Source organism: Heterodontus francisci, chromosome 4 (genome assembly GCF_036365525.1).
Source record: "Heterodontus francisci isolate sHetFra1 chromosome 4, sHetFra1.hap1, whole genome shotgun sequence".
NCBI classification, from domain to species: Eukaryota; Metazoa; Chordata; class Chondrichthyes; order Heterodontiformes; family Heterodontidae; genus Heterodontus; species Heterodontus francisci.
Genome location: NC_090374.1, coordinates 109,202,756 through 109,223,655, shown reverse-complemented (window position 1 = coordinate 109,223,655; position 20,900 = coordinate 109,202,756). Strand labels below are relative to the sequence as shown.

General features: G+C 43.1%; 1 protein-coding gene across 2 annotated transcripts in view; it reads right to left on the bottom strand.

The window, feature by feature from the left end:
• Positions 1 to 20,900, bottom strand: part of pcsk5b (proprotein convertase subtilisin/kexin type 5b) — a 503,063-nt gene that overhangs the window by 79,352 nt on the left and 402,811 nt on the right. For both annotated transcript variants that reach the window (XM_068029979.1, XM_068029980.1), the window contains exons 21-24: positions 19,978 to 20,080; positions 14,271 to 14,407; positions 9,258 to 9,458; positions 788 to 856 (exon numbers count right to left, since the gene is read on the bottom strand). In XM_068029979.1, the coding sequence (XP_067886080.1) occupies positions 788 to 856; positions 9,258 to 9,458; positions 14,271 to 14,407; positions 19,978 to 20,080 (510 nt within the window). The remainder of the gene's footprint in view (positions 1 to 787; positions 857 to 9,257; positions 9,459 to 14,270; positions 14,408 to 19,977; positions 20,081 to 20,900) is intronic.

The window sequence follows — 20,900 nt, the reverse complement described above, 5'->3', positions numbered from 1 at the left end:
CCTGGCGGCCTCCTTGTGGGCTGGGGTGGCCCTCCTGAATGGGCACCCCGAAGCCCAACCACTCCCACTGAAATAAAGTCAGCCCCCCTCCCAACCGACACCGCCCCCCCCCCACCTTGCCTCGCCAGGGCCCGGCCGATTGTCACCCCAAAGTCCCAAAAACTTACCTTTCTTCTGGGGCCGGCGTCCACGATCCTGTTGTGGCTGAGTGCAGTCCCAGCAGTGACCACATCACCTGGTGGCGCTGCTGGGACTGAGAGCTGCTGGCCTGTTGATTAGCCGACAGCTCTTGGAGGCGGGACTTCCTCAGAGAGGCAGGAAGTCCCGCCCAAGTCCAATTAAGGGCCTGGGGAGTGTAAAATCCTGGTGTGGTTCCCCAGGCTTGGCGGAGGCGGGTTCGCCCCCAACTTTTTGGCTGGTGGGCGGTGGGGCGGGGGTGCTCCCGCCCAATGTAAAATTCTGGCCTTGATTTCTATAACAGAAAATGAATGCAAGTTCTGACATTTAAAACTTAGTACACTTCAATAATCAGCACATTAAATATCATCTGCTTAAAAGGAGTAGACTCTGAAATGGGTAGACTATTTTCCTACCAGCAGAAGTTTTAGTAATGAGTCAGACACAGTGAAAGCCAATAGATGGATCAGTTAAATGGATATGGGAATGGTACAGATATATGGGATTAGTCCTACTGCTTACATGGAGGATCAACACCAACATTAACGGGTTGGGCCAAATAGCCTGTTACCATGTTGTAGTTTCTGATTAATTTTATGTAACACCTTACCTAATATGCATTTCTCACATCCTTCTGCACACTGCACACAGTCTTCAAAGTCAAGATCTTCAATTTCATCTGTGGATTGTAAATACAGGTTTATGCTAACATAAGTATGAAATATATATCACAAGATAAATGAGACTTCCCTGATTTTTAATTTTTAATGATTCTGATAAAGTGTACCACTTTTTATATCACTTTCAGATTGACTGTCTGTACATTAATACAGGCATTAAGTCTAGAGATGCTATTAATTGCCAATTCTGAATCTGAATGTAGTCACGACAGGGCTCAGGCACAGATAGGGATTAAATCCAATCTGGACAGGACAGGGTTGAGGAAGGGGGTAAGATTAAATTCAAAATGAGCAAGACAGGCTGAAGCAGGGAATGGAATTGGGATTTCAATTCTGGTTTTCTTAACTGCTGATTAAAACTTATTGGAAAAACCTTAGTAATAAATGTGTCCACTTTATAAAACATAGAATTAAGTGAGAAAAATAGATATTATTTTAAATCATAAATTATCATGTCTGGTTTATGCTTTTTTAAATTTCAAGAACACCAACTCAAAACTTAAACAAGTGGCAACTCTCATAAATAAAGTTAATTTGATCGCTGACAGTGCAAATTAAAATTATAATAATAAAGGGAGCTTGAAATATTGTGAATTACTAGTATAGTTTAGTACTTTTAGGTAAGGCATCTACATAATTACTAACCCAGTGCATCTTACTGTAATAGTTATGCACACAGTTACATTTACGTCATTTTGTTGGAATAGAGCCTTAAAATGAACAATGACCATCTTATGTAGTCTCATGACACAGAAGTACTTTAGATATTGCCAATGGCAGAGAGAGCGAGACACACACCAGCATAACCTGGTACTAGGAGACTAAATTAAACCTGTCTTCCCCACGCCCCCCCACCCCATTTAAATTAATGGTCTGGATTTTGTGGTTAGCAGCAAAGGGAGAGCACTCATTGTTCACTTCGCACAGACCTGCCTGCAAGGTTTTTGCAGCTTTCGGGCGGGACTTCAATTCCCAGTTCGGGACCCCGATGTCGTGATGACTTCTGGGTCCTAACCCCATGTCAACATAAAGACACACGCATGCTGCAATTTCTGTATCAAAATTGCTTAATTGGGCAAGAGTCACATTCGCCGACGTGGGAGGGAGACGGAACTAAGACCGAAGCGGGCCTGATTTAAAGGGCGAGTGGCAGTGATTGCTAAAGCTGCCATTCGTTCACAAAATGGAGCCACAACCAGAATAGAGGGCAGTGAGCAGGGTGGACCCCTGTGCCAAGGTAGCCCCCCCCCCCCCCCACCAGCCCCCCAATCCTCCACCCCACCCCCGATTTTCTGATGATTTGTTGGAGGTTCTGCTCGAGGCAGTGAGTGCACATAGGAACATTCTCTTCCCTGACAGCAGGAACAGGAGGCCTCCAAGACTAATTAAGAGGGCATGGCTGGAGATGGCACACAAGGTCAGCAGCAGAGCAGTGGTGAGGAGGACCTGGGAGCAGTGCCGGAAATGCTTCAATGACGTTATTATGTCTGGCAAGGTGAGTGGCGAGAGAGACACAGATGTTATGCCACCCCGACAGCAGTTACCAGACTGACAAAAGAGAGGAACATCCTGAGGGCACATACTCACCATGGGAGAGGGTTGGGTTGTGGTGCCTACTGACCCATCACCATAAGCATGTCAGAATCCTAGAGCTGCAAGTCAGGAGGCTGGAGTGCAGTCTGTAATGTCATCTGCGAATGACAGGCTGCAAGTGGAGAGGGAGGAGGGCCTTGTGCTAATGGCATCATTCTTCACCTTGCAGGACAAAAGGGAGATGAACGCTTAAGAGACCGAGAGAACACGTCTGTGATGAACAGGCACAGTTCGCGATTCTGACACAGTTCAAGGAGCATGTGCTTGGTGTGACCAGAGTGTCCAGCCACAGGGATGCAGGGGACAGAGAAATGAGGTCTGCCACAGAGAGGGTGAAGATTTCTCAACATCTCCAGATTCAGGGGATGCATGCCATTGCTTCCCATGCAACCAACTTTCACTGCAGAAGCTGTCATCCAATTATCTTAAGCAGCAGAAGCATCGGTTGAGTGTATTGATCTCTCCTCACTATCTTCTCTTATGTCTCCTACAAGGTCAGCTACAGAGGGCCAGCTGTCCATGCACAGGGAACAAGTCCCCGAGCACTCAGAGGAGAAAAACACCTTGGAGGCTGCACCATCACATCTTAATAGCACACCCTTCACAAGCGCAGACACTTGACCTTGTTGGGTCCGAGAACATTAGGAGAAACAGTGGCACAGGATGAATCACACATCACTTCAGAGCTGGAGGATTTGGGGGAGGCAGAGTTGGCTGTAGCCTGTCCTCCTCAGTGCTCAACAGGGCAGAGATGCAGTGCCTTGTGAGTCACGAAACAGGCAGCTCTACCTGGAGAACCAGCGTGTGATGTGTGCCCACATGTTGGAGTTACCTGAGGCACTGCAGAGTGTTGGGTTGAGAATGGAGGAGTCCATTCATCTCATGTGTTCCACAATACTCATTAATTTGAACACATGAGCTCCTCCATTGAAAGAGTGGCCAACCTCATGGACAGCCATATGCGGTATCACTCAGAGTGGATGCAGGAACAGCACACTGACATGCAGAGGATGCATGCCACAGACTATAGCATTGACCAGCCAGTGACGCTAATGGTGCAGAGAGGCATGGAATGCATGTCAGCTGTGCCCCAGCTGGTGCTCCCCTCCAGGCATCAAGGGCGCCATGAAAGGGCTGAGATGGCGACAGATGGTGATGAGGAGGCCACCCCTCACAGGGCTCCATCATCATCATCATCTGTCCCCATGGTCCATCCAATGGATGAAGCATCTGTGGAGCCACGCTTTGTGACTGAGGCTGCCCTGCATCTTTGCTAGTGCAACAGCCTTTGGAGGTGCCCACCCCCCCACCCCGACATCACCATGATGAGGACGGCCGCTACAGGCATATCAGGCCCAGACAGGCATGGGTGAGCAGTCTACCTCCACCACATCCTCTGCTGTAGGGGTAGCACCTGGTAGGAGTGGCCATCCGCTGATGCCACCTTATCTGTGATTTCACTTTATGGGTCACTCAGGTGTTTATAATGTATAGAAAGGTTACTGCTAGGCCATTAAAGCACTTCGAAAGTTGTTGCACTGGGCTGACTTGTGTTGCCATGTTATGCTGGCGAGACTTCGGAAAATGCGAAGTGAGGGTTGGCAGAACAATGGGGTATTATGGTGAAGATTGTGTCTGGGTCAGAAGCTGGAGCTTTCCTGCCCCTCTTTCCTTATTCCCGCAGTCCTGCTGTTAGGGGTCTGCTTCTGCTCCGGAAAATGCAGCTCCTTATCACTGGTCAGGCCAAGCTGGATACTATTTTCTCTTGTGCCCTTCTGTTGTTGGCATTAGACTATGCAGGTTGCATGATGCTACCCCACCCAACACCCCTCAAAAAAAAAAAGCCCCTGTCAAGAGCTCACAGATATGAAGGCTACTTCTCATCACTGAGCACAACTTCTTGGATGACATGAAAAAAGTGCAAAAATGGGAATTCAGCACGAAAATGGTGAGTGCTACTATTGCACAGAAGGTCAATATACCTCCCCAAAGGGAAAGACAGGATAACATCTCAGGTGCAGATCCAGTCAGTTCTAACAGTGACAAAAGCTTCCATTTACATCATACCTTTAGAATAGAGGGACCTCCTAAACAGAGGCATCAGGAAAATTAAACACTAAGCCAAAGAAGGAGAGATAAGGAATGCTGGCCATAAAAAGGGTCTGCAGTTTAAATGCTAGCCTGTCCTTTCCTTCTCTTTCTCCATATGCCGATAGACTTGCCAGTGTTACTTCATTGGCTGTAAAGTGCGTTGAGAATTCCAGTGGTCATTAAAGGCACCATATAAATGCAAGTTAATCATTTTTACTGCCTTTTGCCTCTGTCCGGACGTAGCTGATCACTCCCCGCTATGTCACTGCCTCCTCCTCCAAGTTGTTGTTCTGAGGGTCTGTTGAACCTGACCCATGGAAATGAAATTCAATTCTGTTTCCTGAATGAGCAGTTAACAAGCTCATTAACGACTGTGTAGGATGCCCGGCAAAAGTCCACAATTAGTGGAAATAACAAGGAAACTAAATGAAGGAGAAAGTATCTTGTAAATGATCAAAATGGATTCAAAACACAGAAGGTACCCATTATCCATAAATGTTTAGCACGAGGTCTTTCATCAATTCATAGGAGATGTGGAGTTGCTTCTGGAAATTAGGTTTTGTGTTGGGCACAGGATAAACTGTCTGGTAAGAGCCAGAATCTTAACCTTTAGCATATTTGAATGTTTGCAGGGCTGTGGGCAGTAAATCCTTAAACGTACACAATCTTGCTAAATATTACCCTTGCCCTCCCAGTACCAACTGAATTTTATATCAAAATGGTGTATTCTGATTAATTTCTCAATCAATTGATTTTTAACTCTAAAAAAGATTTTTTTTTTTTACAAAAGTAACATTTGGGTTTATCCACATTCGACAGACTGACCTACCCGTACTTCTCTAAAACTTACTTGAACATCCCTTTCACTTACACCAAGACACTTGTCCACTCTTCCCTGCTCACAGGATACTCTTCCCTTCTCTCAGATTCCCAGACATTCTCTCCTTCACTACTTCAGTCCTATCTGGCAGTTTCTCTATGATGCTTTCACTTTGCTGCCAGAGTACATTCTAAGCTCCACACTGTAGAATTGAACTTTTGATCTGGCAGAATTTTCAAAACAACTTAAATTTGCACTGTGATGTAATGAAATATCCCATGTACAGAGATGATAGGGGAACAAGTGTGGAATTAAACAGAGTTTTGGATGAGATACAATTTGTGAATTATACAGAATATACAGCACAGAAAAAGGCCATGCAGCTCAACTAGTCTGTTCTTTTTTTACCCCATTTTATCAACCTCATCTCAGCCTTTCACCATATCTTTCTATTTCCTTTTTCTCATGTACTTGTCAAGTTTTCTGTGAAAGCATCTAAGCTTTTTGCCGCAACCACTTCTTGTGCTGGCGAGTTCCACAATGTAACCACTCACTGAGTAAAGACATTTCTCCTTATTTCCTATTAGATTTATCAGTAACTATCTTGTGTTTATGGCCCCTAGTTTTGAATTTTCCAAAATGTGGAAACATTTTCTCCACATCTACTCTTTCCATGTCATTCATAATGTTATAGACCTCTATCAGGTCACCCTAAGTCTTTTCATTTCTAAAGGAAAAAAACCCAACCTGTTCAATCTTTCCCAATAGCTGTGATCTCTCTGTCCTGATAATATCCTTGTAACTGTTTTTTTGCACATTCTGCACTGCTTTTTATTGTGTGGAGACCCAGAAGGAGAAATTAGTTCACATGGCACCATTTCTGGCAGCTCTAAGCAGACTTAACTTGATTCCCCAGCGACAGGCAGCACCATAGGCCGCTTTCTGCATGAGCTACAGGAGCAAATTTCTTCCCTCACAATAGTACACAGTACACTAAGTATGGTCTGACCTGTGAAGGAGAGAACTTTGTAAACCAGCAAGGACATTACTGGACTAAGGTGACAAATAAGTGATGCATTGGCAGTGAGGTAAGGGTGGAGGTGGCTGATCTTGTGGAGGTGGAAGTACCTAGTGTTGTGGCTGGTAACTTTCTGGGTCAGCTCAAGGCCAAACAAGATGGAAGAAATGAGAGAAGCAGCAAAGCAGAGGGCTTCAGGAAAGTGTTCCAGAGTGCTGGTCCAAAATAGCTGAAGGCACTGCAACAGAAAGTGTTTCTTTCTGCTCCATTAATTTCATTCCGTGGATGCTTAGGTATGGAGTTACAGGTTGCAGCCAAACAGGAAAATGTTGTTCTTGTCAATATTAAGTTAAAGAAAGAACTTATTCATTCAGGATTTGATTCAGTTAAGCAATTGTACATCACAATTAAGGAGTCAAGACAATGACTTTGACTAGGGAAATCTTGGAACTGTGGGTGAGGTGGAAACTAGATTAACTGAAGAGTGAATGTTACAAAAGGTGGGTTGTAATGGTATGGTTGAGAACTTAGGGGAGGAAAATGAGGTTGTAGACAGGGTGATAGTTGGATTGAGCAGAGGAATCTAGGTTATTTGAGGAGGGTGTGATGACAGAATCACAAGAACAGGAATTCCCACTCCCAATGCATGGCACAGAGCAAAGCAAGTGTGTCAGGTAACAGCCCAGGAAGAACCCTTGGACCAACAAATCAGTTGTTGCAGCATGAGGTTGCACCGCAATAATTGATTTGGTGCCGAAGGGGGGAAAAAGATATTTTCCTGTGTCTGCCTGGACCAGAGAACATAACTTTTAATACATCCCCCCATGATTTAATTATTTTTAGTTCTATCAGAGGCCTCTCCAGCCCTGGCACGGAGCTTTGATGAAGGATCTCACCTATAAAGTTAACCCATCCTTCTCTTTCAGATGCTAAATAACCTATTGCGCATTTTCCACATTTCCTGTTTATTTTTCCAAGATTAGCTTGGATTTGAGTTTCCCTTCTCAAGATGATCCCCATTGAAATATCTTGAGAAAATATTTTAAATATACCACCAATAATTTTGCATATATGTAGCACCTTTAACATAGTAAACCATCTCAAAGCAATTCACAGAAGTGTAATAAGACAAAAAGATTGACACCGAGCCAAAGGAGGAGAGATTAGAACATTTGACCAAATGTTAGGCAGAAAGATAGGTCTTAAAGGAGGACAGAGATGGAGAGGTTTAGAGTGGGAATTCCAGAGCTTAGAACCTTGGCAACCAAAGGCATGGCTAACAATAGTGAAGCACACGTCTAGAATTGGAGACACACAAAAGGTCTCAGAGCATTGTAGGGCTGCAGGGTATTACAAAGATGGGAGGGACTATGGCCATGGAGGGATCTGAACATGATAATGAGAATTTAAAAATTGAGGCATTTGGGGACTGGGAGCCAATGTAGGTCAGCAAGCACAGGGGTGATAAGTGAACAGAACTTGGTGCAAGATAGGCAGCAGAGTTTTGCCTGAACTCAAGTTTATGGAGGGTGGAAGATGAGAGGCCAGTCAGGAGAGCATTGAAATCGTCAATTCCGGAAGTAACAAAAGCCTGGATGAATATTTCGGCAGAAGATGAGCTAAGGCAGAGGTATAGATAAGCCTTTTAGAGATGAAAATCCTGGGATAACGGACTATCCACGTTTTGTATCTGCCCTTAACTGATCATCTATGTTTATTTTCAGAAAAATGTAATTCTATTTACTGAGCAATGTCCCTCTCAATGGTGCATACATTTGCAATATGCGGGGTGCATACAATTTTAAATGAGGCTTTACATGTAAGGTATGCAAACATTGAGAGCTACACCTCATAAATTATATATTCTTCCCTGTAAGACAACTTTTAGGTCACAGCTACTTTGCTGTTCATTTTTATTGTCTGGCCTATAAAAAAAATTAGAAATCCCTTTCAGCTAATAAATACAGTAGTTAATTTGAATATAAAGCTGTATATGCAAGGGAGAGCTCAATTAATTATATGCATCAGTCCATTTATGCACATTCAATAGAGCATGAGCAACTAAACCCTTAATGAAGGCAGTTGGGAGTCAGGTCAGTAGTTCATTTGTAGCATCTTTTGCTAATCAAGAGATGTTGGTATCAGTGCAAATTTCTTATCAACTGTCATCTATTAAAAATTGTCTCCCCCCTCCCAATTTTTCCCACTTTAACCTCTTTCTATTGCAGATGCATGGCATAAGTCTGGGGGCACGACAGGATTTCATCAGTGACATTTAAGTTTAACAATGCGTGCCAATGGACTATTCAATGATAGGAGCATCACTGCCGAGTCTAATCCTCTCTGCACCAAATGCCACACATCTATGCGCTCCAGTAGGATAATGAAAGATAATTGTAATGATGAATAGCAGAAACCAGTTACTTCTCTTTTTTATGTTCATCAAATCCTTCCCTCCTCCCCTCCCTTGCCCGATTGAGAGGCACTGAGAGCAAGAGACATTTTTGATCACGACTTTGCCGACGTTGATGTCATGATCATCAGTTTTAACAAAAGGGGGATATCTTTCAATAAAGTTCATCATTATAAATTCTCACTCAGATCATTCTTTGATACTAGATAAATTTTCATGTAAGTCAATTTGCTTTTTTAAAATGATTAAAAGCTCCACAAGATGCACATGCATGTTTGCTATCTGAAAAGTGCTGAAGCAGATGATATATTCAAGTTCTTTTTTATTTACATGCTGTATATATATATCATGAATTTCCAAAAAGCAATATGTCTTTGTAGTTGCAGTTGATGTAGTTCTTCAATTTATCACATAGGACACAGCTATAAATCCATGCAGTCCATGAAGAATCTGCTTACTTCTTACCTTCTCCACATTTTAGCAGCTGGCATCCTTCAGAGGCAGGGTAGTAGCCCAAGGAACACTTTACACAGTATTTGTCACTGGTGCATACTTTGCAGTTACTGGAACATGGACTGCAAGTTTTATCTGCAGCAGGGTAGTGAAATGTGGGGCAATCCTCTGTGCATTCTCCTTTGAAAAAGTAACGGTTGTTCCTAAATTTATCTGAGAAGATGTGAAAAATGTGAAAGGCACATTCATTTCTCTTCAGTCAAAATTTGCATGAAATAGAAATACTGTCTTTAAATTTTACAATAAAATTTGACATGAAGTTTCTTGTTAATAATATGAACCTTTAAACAACTGATTAGTTGCCAAACACAGAGGCTGCGAAATTCATTTGCATAGTTTCTTTTTTTTTTATTAGTTTCATGGGATGTGGGTGTCGCTGGCAAGATCAGTATTTGTTGCCCATCCCTAATTGCCCTTGAGAAGGTGATAGTGAGCTGCTTTCCTGAACCGCCGCAGTCCACCTGCGGCGGATACACCCACAGTGCTGTTAGCGAGGGAGTTCTAAGATTTTGAACCAGTGACAGTGAAGGAAAAGTGATATTTCCAAGTCAGGATGGTGTGGCTTGGAGGGGAACTTGCAGGTAGTGGTGTTCCCACACGTCTGCTGCCCTTGTCCTTCTCAGTGGAAGAGGTCGTGGGTTTGGAAGGTGCTGTCGAAGGAGGCATGGTGTGTTGCTGCAGTGCATCTTGTAGATGGTACACTCTGCTGCCACTGTGCGTCGATGGTGGAGGGAGTGAATGTTGAAGGTGGTGGATGGGGTGCTGATCAAGTGGGCTGTTTTGTCCTGGTTGGTGTTGAGTTTCCTTGGTGTTATTGGAGCCGCACTCATCCAGGCAAGTGGAGAGTATTCTATCACACTCCTGACTTGTGCCTTGTAGATGTTGAATAGGCTCTTGCAGATGATACAGTGTCTGAACTGGTAGCTGCGAAAATCAGATTAAGCAATGGGGCTTCTTCATTGGTGCTGTGCCGTTGCTCTCTCCCTTCCTCCTTAGGCTGCTGTGGCTGTGCAGGTGGCAGTTCTTGAATGTCTGAAAGGAGGAACACAGAAGGGGAAGGTTGGTGTCAGGGAAGAGGGCTGGGGTGGGAAGCAAGAGGACATGGTCACACTATTGACAGCTTTCTCATCATGCCAGATACTAGGATGAGGGTTTGTTGGGAGTTAAGAAGGGGCTATGGCAGGAAGATGCTGTCATACTCAATATTCTCAGTGACATTAGATGCTGTGGGCCCCATCGCAGCATTCACCATGATACTGAGAATCATCTCCACTATAGAAATCAGGAGATGGAGGCGTCCTTGTCCCTGACTGGCTCTGCCCTCTTCCCTTCTATTGTGTGCCACCTTGTCCTGCAGGAGAGAGGGCAGCATGTCACTGATTGTGTGGCACTGTGTTTGGATGATTTGCCTGCCATAGCTGAATAGCTGAAAGTATGTGAAGGCTGTAAGAGATGGGTGTATGGCTGGCAGTATTGGTAGGTGTGTGAGGGCAAGGTGGAGTATTTGGATGTTAGGCGTGAGTGCTGGGCAGCGAGTGATGGGAGTCTGGTGCATTAAGCAGCAAGGGGCTGGTGATACGGTGGGTATGAGATATCATGTGATGATGCATTCACTGCCGTTGACCATCTACATGAGATCATTAGACCTCTGGTGGCACTGCCAGGTCCTCGGGTCCAAACTCCAGAATTGAACTTCCTGGCCACCTGCTCCCTTCTGAAGGCTGTACTTGAGCGTCTCCTGGCCCCCCACCTCCACCGCGGGATTATGGCATCTCTTCTCCAACCCGCCTGCACCACTAATGCCTCCAGCGCCGAATCTGTCAGTGCGGATCCATCTGTGTGCCCTGGTGTTCCGTTTTCTACAATTTCCATTGCAGCAATCTTTTTTCTTCACCTACCCTTTAGGAGTCAGCTTGACTTTAAGAAAAAGCAGGTTGCCTGTACCACATGGTCCATGGTCTGTAGCAAGGCTGCTGATGCTTCCTGCTGTGTGTAGAGCAGCCTTGAGAAGAGACCAGCACTGGAGGTGCAGGTAGTGGTGCTGAAATCATGCAGCTGAGGTGGGTCGACCAATTTTGTGTCTTGCCCACCTCAAACAGAACAGTTGCGGGCATGCTGCAAATTGAAGGCCAGAAATCGAGGCAAATGAATTTCGCACACAACAGCATTTACATATGTACATATGAATTAGGAGCAGGAGTAGGCCACTTGGCCCTTTCTGCTTTTCAACAAGATCATGGCTGATCTGATTTTAACCTCAACTCCATATTCCCCCCTCCCCCTAATAACCTTTCAACTCCTTGCTCATCAAGAATCTATCTATGTCTGCCTTAAAAATATTTAAAGACTCTGCTTCCACTGCCTTTTGGGGAAGTGAGTTCCAAAGACTCACGACCTTCTGAGAGAAAGAATTTCTCCTCATTTCTTAAATGGATGACCCCTTAGTTTTAAACAGTGACCCTTAATTCTAGATTCTCCCACAAGGAGAAACATCCTTTCCACATCCACCCTGTCAAGACCCCTCAGGATCTTAGATGTTTCAATCAAGTCACCTCTTACTCTTCTAAACTCCAGCGAATATACAAGCCTAGCCTGCCCAACCTTTCCTCATAAGACAATCTGCACATTCCAGTTATTAGTCTAGTAAACCTTCTCTGAACTGCTTCCAACGCATTTACATCCTTCCTACACAGTACTCCAGATGTGGTCTGAACAATGCCCTGTATAACTGAAGCATAACCTCCCTACTTTTGTATTCAATTCCCACTGAGGGTCACTGCAAGGAATGCAGACTTCTAAAATGATCCCTATGTCCATCAGTGGCAGAATGCCATGGTCCCAAGAAGTAAGCAAGCAAAATCTAGCTTTTAATTATTTTTTTATTTTAGAGATACAGCACTGAAACAGGTCCTTCGGCCCACCGAGTCTGTGCCGACCATCAACCACCCATTTATACTAATCCTACACTAATCCCATATTCCTACCACATCCCCACCTGTCCCTATATTTCCCTACCACCTACCTATACTAGGGGCAATTTATAATGGCCAATTTACCTATCAACCTGCAAGTCTTTGGCATGTGGGAGGAAACCGGAGCACCCAGAGGAAACCCATGCAGACACAGGGAGAACTTGCAAACTCCACACAGGCAGTACCCAGAATTGAACCCGGGTCGCTGGAGCTGTGAGGCTGCAGTGCTAACCACTGCGCCACTGTGCCGCCCAATTAATAAGCACACAAAACAGCAATGGACCATAGGAGATCAGAGTGTTGACAATATTTGAAGAGGTTGTGGTGATGGTTTGTAGAATGGGTGAAAGGACTTTGCAGAACAAACTTATTTTACAATTTTCTCAGTATAGCAGGAAAAACAATCAGGGGATTCAGAGCATTGTTTGTTGCCATTTTATTTTTGCTGATCTAGAGAACAGGAATTGGCACATATGGCTATATCTACAATGTTGATGTCTGCACTCAGATATCATGGGTGTTAGGGTGGAAGAGAGAGGCAGTGATTCCCTAGTGTGCATACAAGCTTCGGAAGCCCTGCGTATATGAGAAATGCTAGGTCACAGCTTGGCAGTGGTTACATTTGACTGGAATGTTCTGGAACAGCATTCCAGTTTTTAAGTAAAAACAACTTTGTAGAATACAAAACCACCGTTTACTACGAATCAGGGCCATTCTGGAACGCACTTTAAGTACTACAACTCATTACTAATGACATAACCTAAACAAAACGCTTCCAAAGCTTGTATTTTTCATTTATATAAGTAAAAAACTGTGATTAATGAGAAGTGAGCTGCATAGTTTGGATTCAAATTAGTGATAGAAATAGCACCATGGATCACTTGTGAGATTGCGATCCAGTTTTCACATGTATGTTGACAACACTCAGCTCTACCTCACCACCACTTCTGTCAACTCCTGCACTGTTGCTAAATTGTCAGACTGCTTAGCCGACATCCAGTACTGGATGAGCAGAAATTTCCTCCAATTAAATATTGGGAAGACTGAAGCCGTTATTTTGAGTCCCTGCTCCAAACTCCATTCAATAGCTACCAACTCCATCCCTCTCCCTGGCAACAGTCTGAGATTAAGACAGTCTGTTTGCAGTCTTGGTGTCACATTTGACCCGGAGATGAGTTGCCGACGTCATCACTAAGACTGCATATTTTGACCTCCATAACATCATCCGACTTCACCCCTCTCTCAGCTCATTTGCTGCTGAAACTCTCATTCATGCCTTTATTACGCGAAACTTGACTATTCCAATGTACTCCTGGCTGGCTTTCCACATTCCACTCTCCGTAAACTTGAGGTCATCCAAAACTCTGCTGCCTGTGTTTTAACTTTCACCAAGTTCTGTTCCCACTGACCTACACTGGCTCCCAGTCAAGCAGCGTCCTGATTTTAAAATTCTCATCCTTGTTTTCAAATCCCTCCATAGCTTCACCTCTCCGTATCTCTGTAATCTCCTCCACCCGCACAACCCTCCTAGATATCTGCTAGATATTCTGGCCTCTTCTGCATCCCTGATTTTAATTGCTCCATCATTGGTAGCTGCGCCTTCAGTCGACTAGGCCCTAGGCTCTGGAATTCCCTCCCTATACCTCTCCACCTCACTTTTCTCCTTTAAGACACTCCTTAAACCTTACCTTTCTGATGAAGCTTTTGGTCATCTGACCTAATATGTCGTTTTGTGGCTTGGTGTCATATTTCATTTTATAATACTCCTGTAAAGCACCTTGGAATGTTTTATTATGTTAAAGGTGCTATATAAATATAAGTTGTTGTTGTTTAGCATTAGTGGCTGTGCACAGCTAACATTTTGATCCAAAATAGAAAGTGTACTCAGTACAGCATCTTCTTATAGTATCATTGCCATTGATGGTACAATGCATATATGTGCATTAAGAAAGAGGTTCATTGTGATTTATTGTTACATTTACTATGGTCCTACCTTTATCACATGATGTGCAGTCATTAGGTTCACCCCCTGTACATTCCTTGCAGGTGTGATGACATGGGTAACACTGGCCATTCATGGCAAACTTATCAGTGGGGCAGTTCATGACACAATGTCCATTGTCAAAAAGCCTGAGGACAAGAAAGGTGAGTCATTTGTCATCAAATCACAATGGATGGGCATTTACATTTTGCATTTCTGGACTGAGAAACTCCTATGTTCATTGAGTAATTCTCCCCAATTACAGAGGGGTGAATAACTTACAGGAGAAAAATTAAGGCCGTATCCAAATTTTTCTTTCCCTTTGTGGTAATGCAGGAAATGGCAGCCAATTTGTGCCCAGCAGCCTCCCACAAAAACAATGTGATAATGACAAGATAATCTGATTTTTGTGATAGTGATTGAGGGATAAACATTGGCCAGGATACCAGCGATAACTCTCCTGCTCTTCTTCGAAATAGTGCCATGGGATCTTATATGTCTACCTGACAAAGGACAGAGGTTTAATGTCTTATCTGAAAGACGGTACCTCCAACAACGCAGTAGTACTCCCTCAGTGATGCACTAGAATGTCAGCCTGGATTTTTGTGTTTAAGTCTCTGGAGTGGGACTTGAATCTACAACCTACTGGCTCAGAGGCAAAAACGGCTGACACGCAAAAACTCAACTTCCCTTCCCATCCTTTGATGGTGGAACGCACACTGCAATCCGAAAGAATGGGAAATTATGTGAAGAATACTTTACAGAGTCATAAAGAGATACAGCATTGAAACAGGCCCTTTGGCCCACTGAGTCTGTGCTGACCATCAACCACCCATTTATACTAATCCTACATTAATCCCATATTCCCTACCACATCCCCACAATTCTCCTACCGCCTACCTACACTAGGGGCAATTTACAATGGCCAATTTACCTATCAACCTGCAAGTCTTTGGCTGTGGGAGGAAACCTGAGCACCCGGCGGAAACCCACGCGGTCACAGGGAGAACTTGCAAACTCTGCACAGGCAGTACCCAGAACCGAACCCAGGTCACTGGAGCTGTGAGGCTGCAGTGCTAACCATTGCGCCACCCTTATCTGCAATTTAAATTAATTTGAATAGGTTAATTAAGTTTAATGCCAGTCTAAAAGGTTGACTGGAAAACAGCATACTGCAAGAGTCTACCCTATAGTTCCTTTAATTAAATGTGTTAACTTTGGCACCAGTATAGTTTATAGTAATTCATTGTGTAATCATTGAATGGAGGCCCATCCAGTCCCCATCCAACATCATCCTTCTCTGCCTGGCTGAACTTGTTTTTACATTGAACAATTTTTCCTTTAATTCCACTCACTTCCTCCAAATAAAAGGTGTCACTGTGGGAACCAATATGGAACCTATGCCTGCTTTATTATGGGAGTATTCTTTGTTCCAGTCTTACTCAGGTCTCTTCCCTCACATTTTTTGATGATTGTACTGATGTGCTTCCTACCCTCACAATGATCTGAAAAATTTCATAAACTTCTACCCCTCCTGTACTTTCACATGATCCATCTCTGATCCCTTCCCTTCCATGACCCCCGAATCTCCATTTTTGGGATAGGTGGCCCACCAATAACTATTATAAGCCATTGACTCCCACAACTACCTTGATGACTCATGTAAAAGAAGGTAAAAAAAATTAAATTGAAGTTCCTTTATCTGAATGCACAAAGCATCTGTAATAAGAAAGATGAACTTGTGGCATGAATAGAGGTAAATGATCTAGATCTAATTGCCATTACCGAGACATGGTTACAAGGAGATCAAGGTTCGGAAATAGATGTTCCAGGGTACACAATATTTTGGGCAGACAGACAGAATGGCAAAGGAGGAGGGATAGCCCTGAGAGTAAAGGATGGCATAAGAACATTAATAAGAAGGGATCTGGCCTCAGAAGATCATGAGGTCGAATCAGTTTGGGTGGAAATTAGGAATAGCGGGAGTCAGAAAACATTAGAGGGAGTAATTAACAGGCCTCCTAACAGTAGTTATATTATAGGACAGAACATTAAACAGGAAATTATTGGCGCATATAAAAAAGGTAATATATTAGTTGTGGGGGATGTTAATCTGCATATAGACTGGGACAATCAAATTAGCAACAGTGGTCTAGAAGATGAATTTGTGAAATGCTTTTGTGACAGTTTCTTAGAGCAATACATTGTAGAACCAACTAGGGATAAAGCTATATTAGATCTCGTATTGTGTAATGAAGCAGGGTTAGTAAGCAATGTTGTAGTGAAAGATCCACTGGGAAATAGTGATCAAAATACCATTGAAACTTATGTTAAGTTTAAAGTGACACATTTCAATCACAAACAAGAATCTTAAAGTTAAACAAAGCCAATTACGAAGGTATGAGGGACGACCTGGCTAAGGTTAATTGGGTAAATAGACTGGAAGGTATGGCAGTAAATGAATAGTGAGAAACATTTAAAAAAACAATTCAAAGTGTTCAACCAAAGTACATTCTGTTCAAAAACAAAAACTTGTCCAGAAAGATCCATCCATGGCTCACTCAGGAAGTTAAGGAGAGTATTAGACTAAAAGAAGAGGCTTACAAAAAATAGTAGCAAGTCTGAGGATCGGGAGTGTTTTAGAAACCAGCAAAGGGCCACCAAAAAGTTGATAAAAAGGGAAAAAATAGAATATGAGAGTAAACTAGCCAGCAATATAAAAAACAGATTGTAAGAGCTTTTATAAGTACATAAAAAGGAAGAGAGTAGCTAAAGTGAACATTGGTCCCTTAGAGGCAGAGACAGGAGAAATCATCATGGGGAATGAGGAAATGGCAGAAGCATTGAACAAATATTTTGTGTCTGTCTTCACAGTAGAAGACACAAGTTTCATACCAGAAATAGGCAATAACACAAGGCTAAAAAGAGTGAGGAAATTAAGGATATTGATATCAGTCAAGATAAAGTATTGGAGAAACTTGAGGGACTAAAATCTGACAAGTCCCCGGGACCAGATGGCTTACATCCTAGGGTTCTAAAAGAGATAGCTGCAGAGATAGTGAATGCGCTGGCTATGATTTTCCAGAATTCATTAAATTCAGGAATGGTCCTGTCAGATTGTAAGTTGGCAAATGTTGCGCCGCTTTTCAAGAAAGGAGCTAGAGAGAAAACAGAGAACTACAGACCAGTTATTGGGAAGATGCTGGAAACTATTATTAAGGAAGTCTTAACATTGCACTTGGAAAAGCATAGTATGATTAGGACAATTCAACATGGCTTCACTAAAGGGAGATCCTATTTGACAAAGATATTAGAGTTTTTTGAGGATGTAACTAGTAGGGTAGATAAAGGGGAACCAGTAGATGTAGTATACCTGGATTTTCAAAAGGCATCTGATAAGGTGCCACATAAAAGATTAATAGGCAACTAAGGGCTCATGGTGTTGGGGGCAATATATTAGCGTGAATAGAGGATTGGTTAACAGACAGGAAGCAGGGAGTGAGCATAAATGGGGCATTTTCAAGTTGGCAGGCAGTGAATAGTGGGGTGCGGCAAGGATTAGTGCTGAGGCCTCAGTTATTTACAACCTATATTAATGACTTGGATGAAGAGACAGAGAGTAATGTACCTAAGTTGCTGATGATACAAAGCTCGGTGGAAAGGTAAGCTGTGGGGAGGATGTAGAGAGGCTGCAAAGAGATATAGACAGGTAAAGTGAGTGGGCAACAAGATGGCAAATGGAGTATAATGTAGGGAAGTGTGAAGTTGTTCACTTTGGTCTTAAAAATAGAAAAGCAGAATTTTTTTTTAAAAGGTGTGAAACTGCTAAGTGTTGATGTTCAGAGAGACTTGGGGGTACTCATACAAGGAAGGCAAAAAGTTAACATGCAAGCTATTAGGAAGGCAAATGGCGTGTTGGCCTTTGTTGCAAGGGGATTGGTGGACAGGACTAAAGAAGTCTTACTAAAATTCTACAGGGCTTTGGTGAGACTGCACCTAGAATACTGTGTGCAGTTTTGGTCTCCACATTTATGAAAAGATATACTTGCACTGGAGGTAGTGCAGCGAAGATTTATTAGATTGGTCCCTGGGATGAGGGGGTTGTCCTATGATGAGAGGCTGAGTAAATTGGGCCTATATTCTCTGGAGTTTTGAAGAATGAGAGGCGATCTAATTGAGACATTCAAGATTCTGAAAGGGCTTGATAGGGTAGAAGCTGAGCGATTGTTCCCACTGGTCAGGGAATCTAGAACACAGGGGCACAGTCTGAGGATAAGGGTCAATCATCCAGGAGTGAGATGAGGAGAAATTACTTCACTCAAAGGGGTTGTGAATCTTTGGAATGCTAGGCCCCAGAGGATTGTAAATGCTCCATCAATGACTATACTTAAGGCTCAGATAGATAGATTTTTGGTCTCGCAGGGAATCAAGGGATATGGGGAGCAGGCAGGAAAGTGGAATTGAAGCCCAAGATCAGCCATGATTGTATTGAATGGCAGAGCAGGCTTGATGGACCATATAGTCTATTTCTGCTCCTATTTCTTGTGTTCTTGTAAGGACGCTATTCCATTCTCCCAGTTTTTCCATCTCTTGTCATATCTGCTCTGACAATGCCACCTTTGATAATTGTGCTTCTGACATGTCTTCCTTTATCCTGAACTGAAGATTTTCCTCCACTGTGGTCGAGGAGTTCCTTGATCATGTCTGTTCTGTTTCCCAGACTTCTGCTCTTATCCCCTCCTGCCCCTGCCAGGGCCATGATAGGGATCCCCTTGTCCGAACCTTCCATCCAACCTGCCTCCGTATTCATCAGATCATCTTCCGTCATTTCTACCACCTCCAGTATGATGCTACCACCAAATACATCTTCCCCTCCCCTCCCCTCCCCTATTAGTATCTTGAAAGGATCATTCCCACCATTACACCCTGATCTATTCTTTCATCATCTCCAACCCGTTTCCTTTCCCATGGCACCTTTCCATACAAGTGAAGGAGCTGCAACATCTGTGGTTTCAACTCCCCCCTTCCCATCATCCAGGGCCCCAAGCACTCCTTCCTGCTGAAACAGCAATTTACATATGCTTCTTTCAACTTACTATACTGTATTCATTGCTCACAATTCAGTCTCCTCTATACTGGGGAGACCAAACGCAGATTGGGTGATTGCTTTGTAGAACATCTCTGTTCAGTTTGCAAATGTGACACTGAGTTTCCGCTCGGTTGCTGCTTTAATTCTCCATCCCACTCTGTCACTCAGCCTCCAATACTGTTCCAATGAAACTCAACAAAAGCTCGAGAAACAGCATTTAATCTTTTGATTAGGCACGTTACAAACTTTTACCATGGCCCTTTTTGTCATTTGTTTGTTCCTGACCTCCACCATATCACAGGACTTCAGTTTGTCCTTTCATTCCCCCACCACATCCGCACCCACCCACGCCCCCACCCTCCAACCCCCCACACTTTTCCCTGCCTCTGTACTTGCTTTTAAACTTTTAAATCTTTATCTTCTTGCAGTTCTGATGAAAGGTCATCAACCTGAAACATTAACTCTGTTTCTCTCTCCACAGATGCTAAGTGTTTCCTGCATTTCCTGTCTTTATTTCAGATTTCCAGCCTCTGCGGTATTTTGCTTTTTATCTGGATTAAACTTGGCTGTAGTGTGTTAACTACATAATAAAACAGGCAGAAACTTGGGAATAACATCAAAAAAACTCACCTTGGAGCAGCACAAGTGATGCACTCATCTTTGCTTGGGCCGAAACACTTATCACAATAGATATGACAGGTGTGACAAATTCCTGCATTGTCAATATATTCACCTATAACAATAAAAAAAGGTGAAGAGCAATGCCAAAAAATGCCATGAAGAACTTAATAATATTCAAATGTATATGCTATTTGTTTCTGACTTTAAGGACATTGCAGCCTTCACTTGTGAATTTTTAGCAAAGCACCATACAGGAATCTGAACTGGTACCTGACACAAATTATTATTTTTGATGGCATTATAATGCATATAGTAAATTTATACTAAATGTTATAAATGAGCACTTGAATTTGATCCGGCATCATATGCATTGTTGTAATCTCTGAAACTGTGAAATTGACCTTAATAAAAAGGCCAAAGAACAAAATAAATTAATTCCATGGTGTGTGTTGAGCCAAAAACTGCTATGTAAACTGGTACATAAAGTTATGTGAGCATGAGAGATGGAGAGAGAAGGAGCGAATGAGTGAGGGAGGGGGAAAATGAGTGAGAGAGTACAGCAATTTTGGTGTTTAAGCTCTTTATAAACTGTGCTGAAATCTAACTTAACTATTCAGACTTTGCTACATAAAATTACGCTTCTGTAATCTTGCTAAAGTTGAAGTCAGCCTTAGTCCAGTAGTAGCATTCCTGAAACAAAAACAAGAAATGCTGGATTCACTCAGCAGGTCTGGCAGCATCTGTGGAAAGAGAAGTAGAGTTAACGTTTCGGGTCAGTGACCCTTCTTACAAGTTGCTCCACTCTCTCCCCATAGCCCTCTACCTTCTTCTGCTTCAAATGTTTATCTTTTCTTGTTTAAAAAAGGCTACAGGGAAAGAGTGGGTGTTAGCACTTTCAAAAAGCAGCTGAGGATCCCTTTAAGTAATACTGG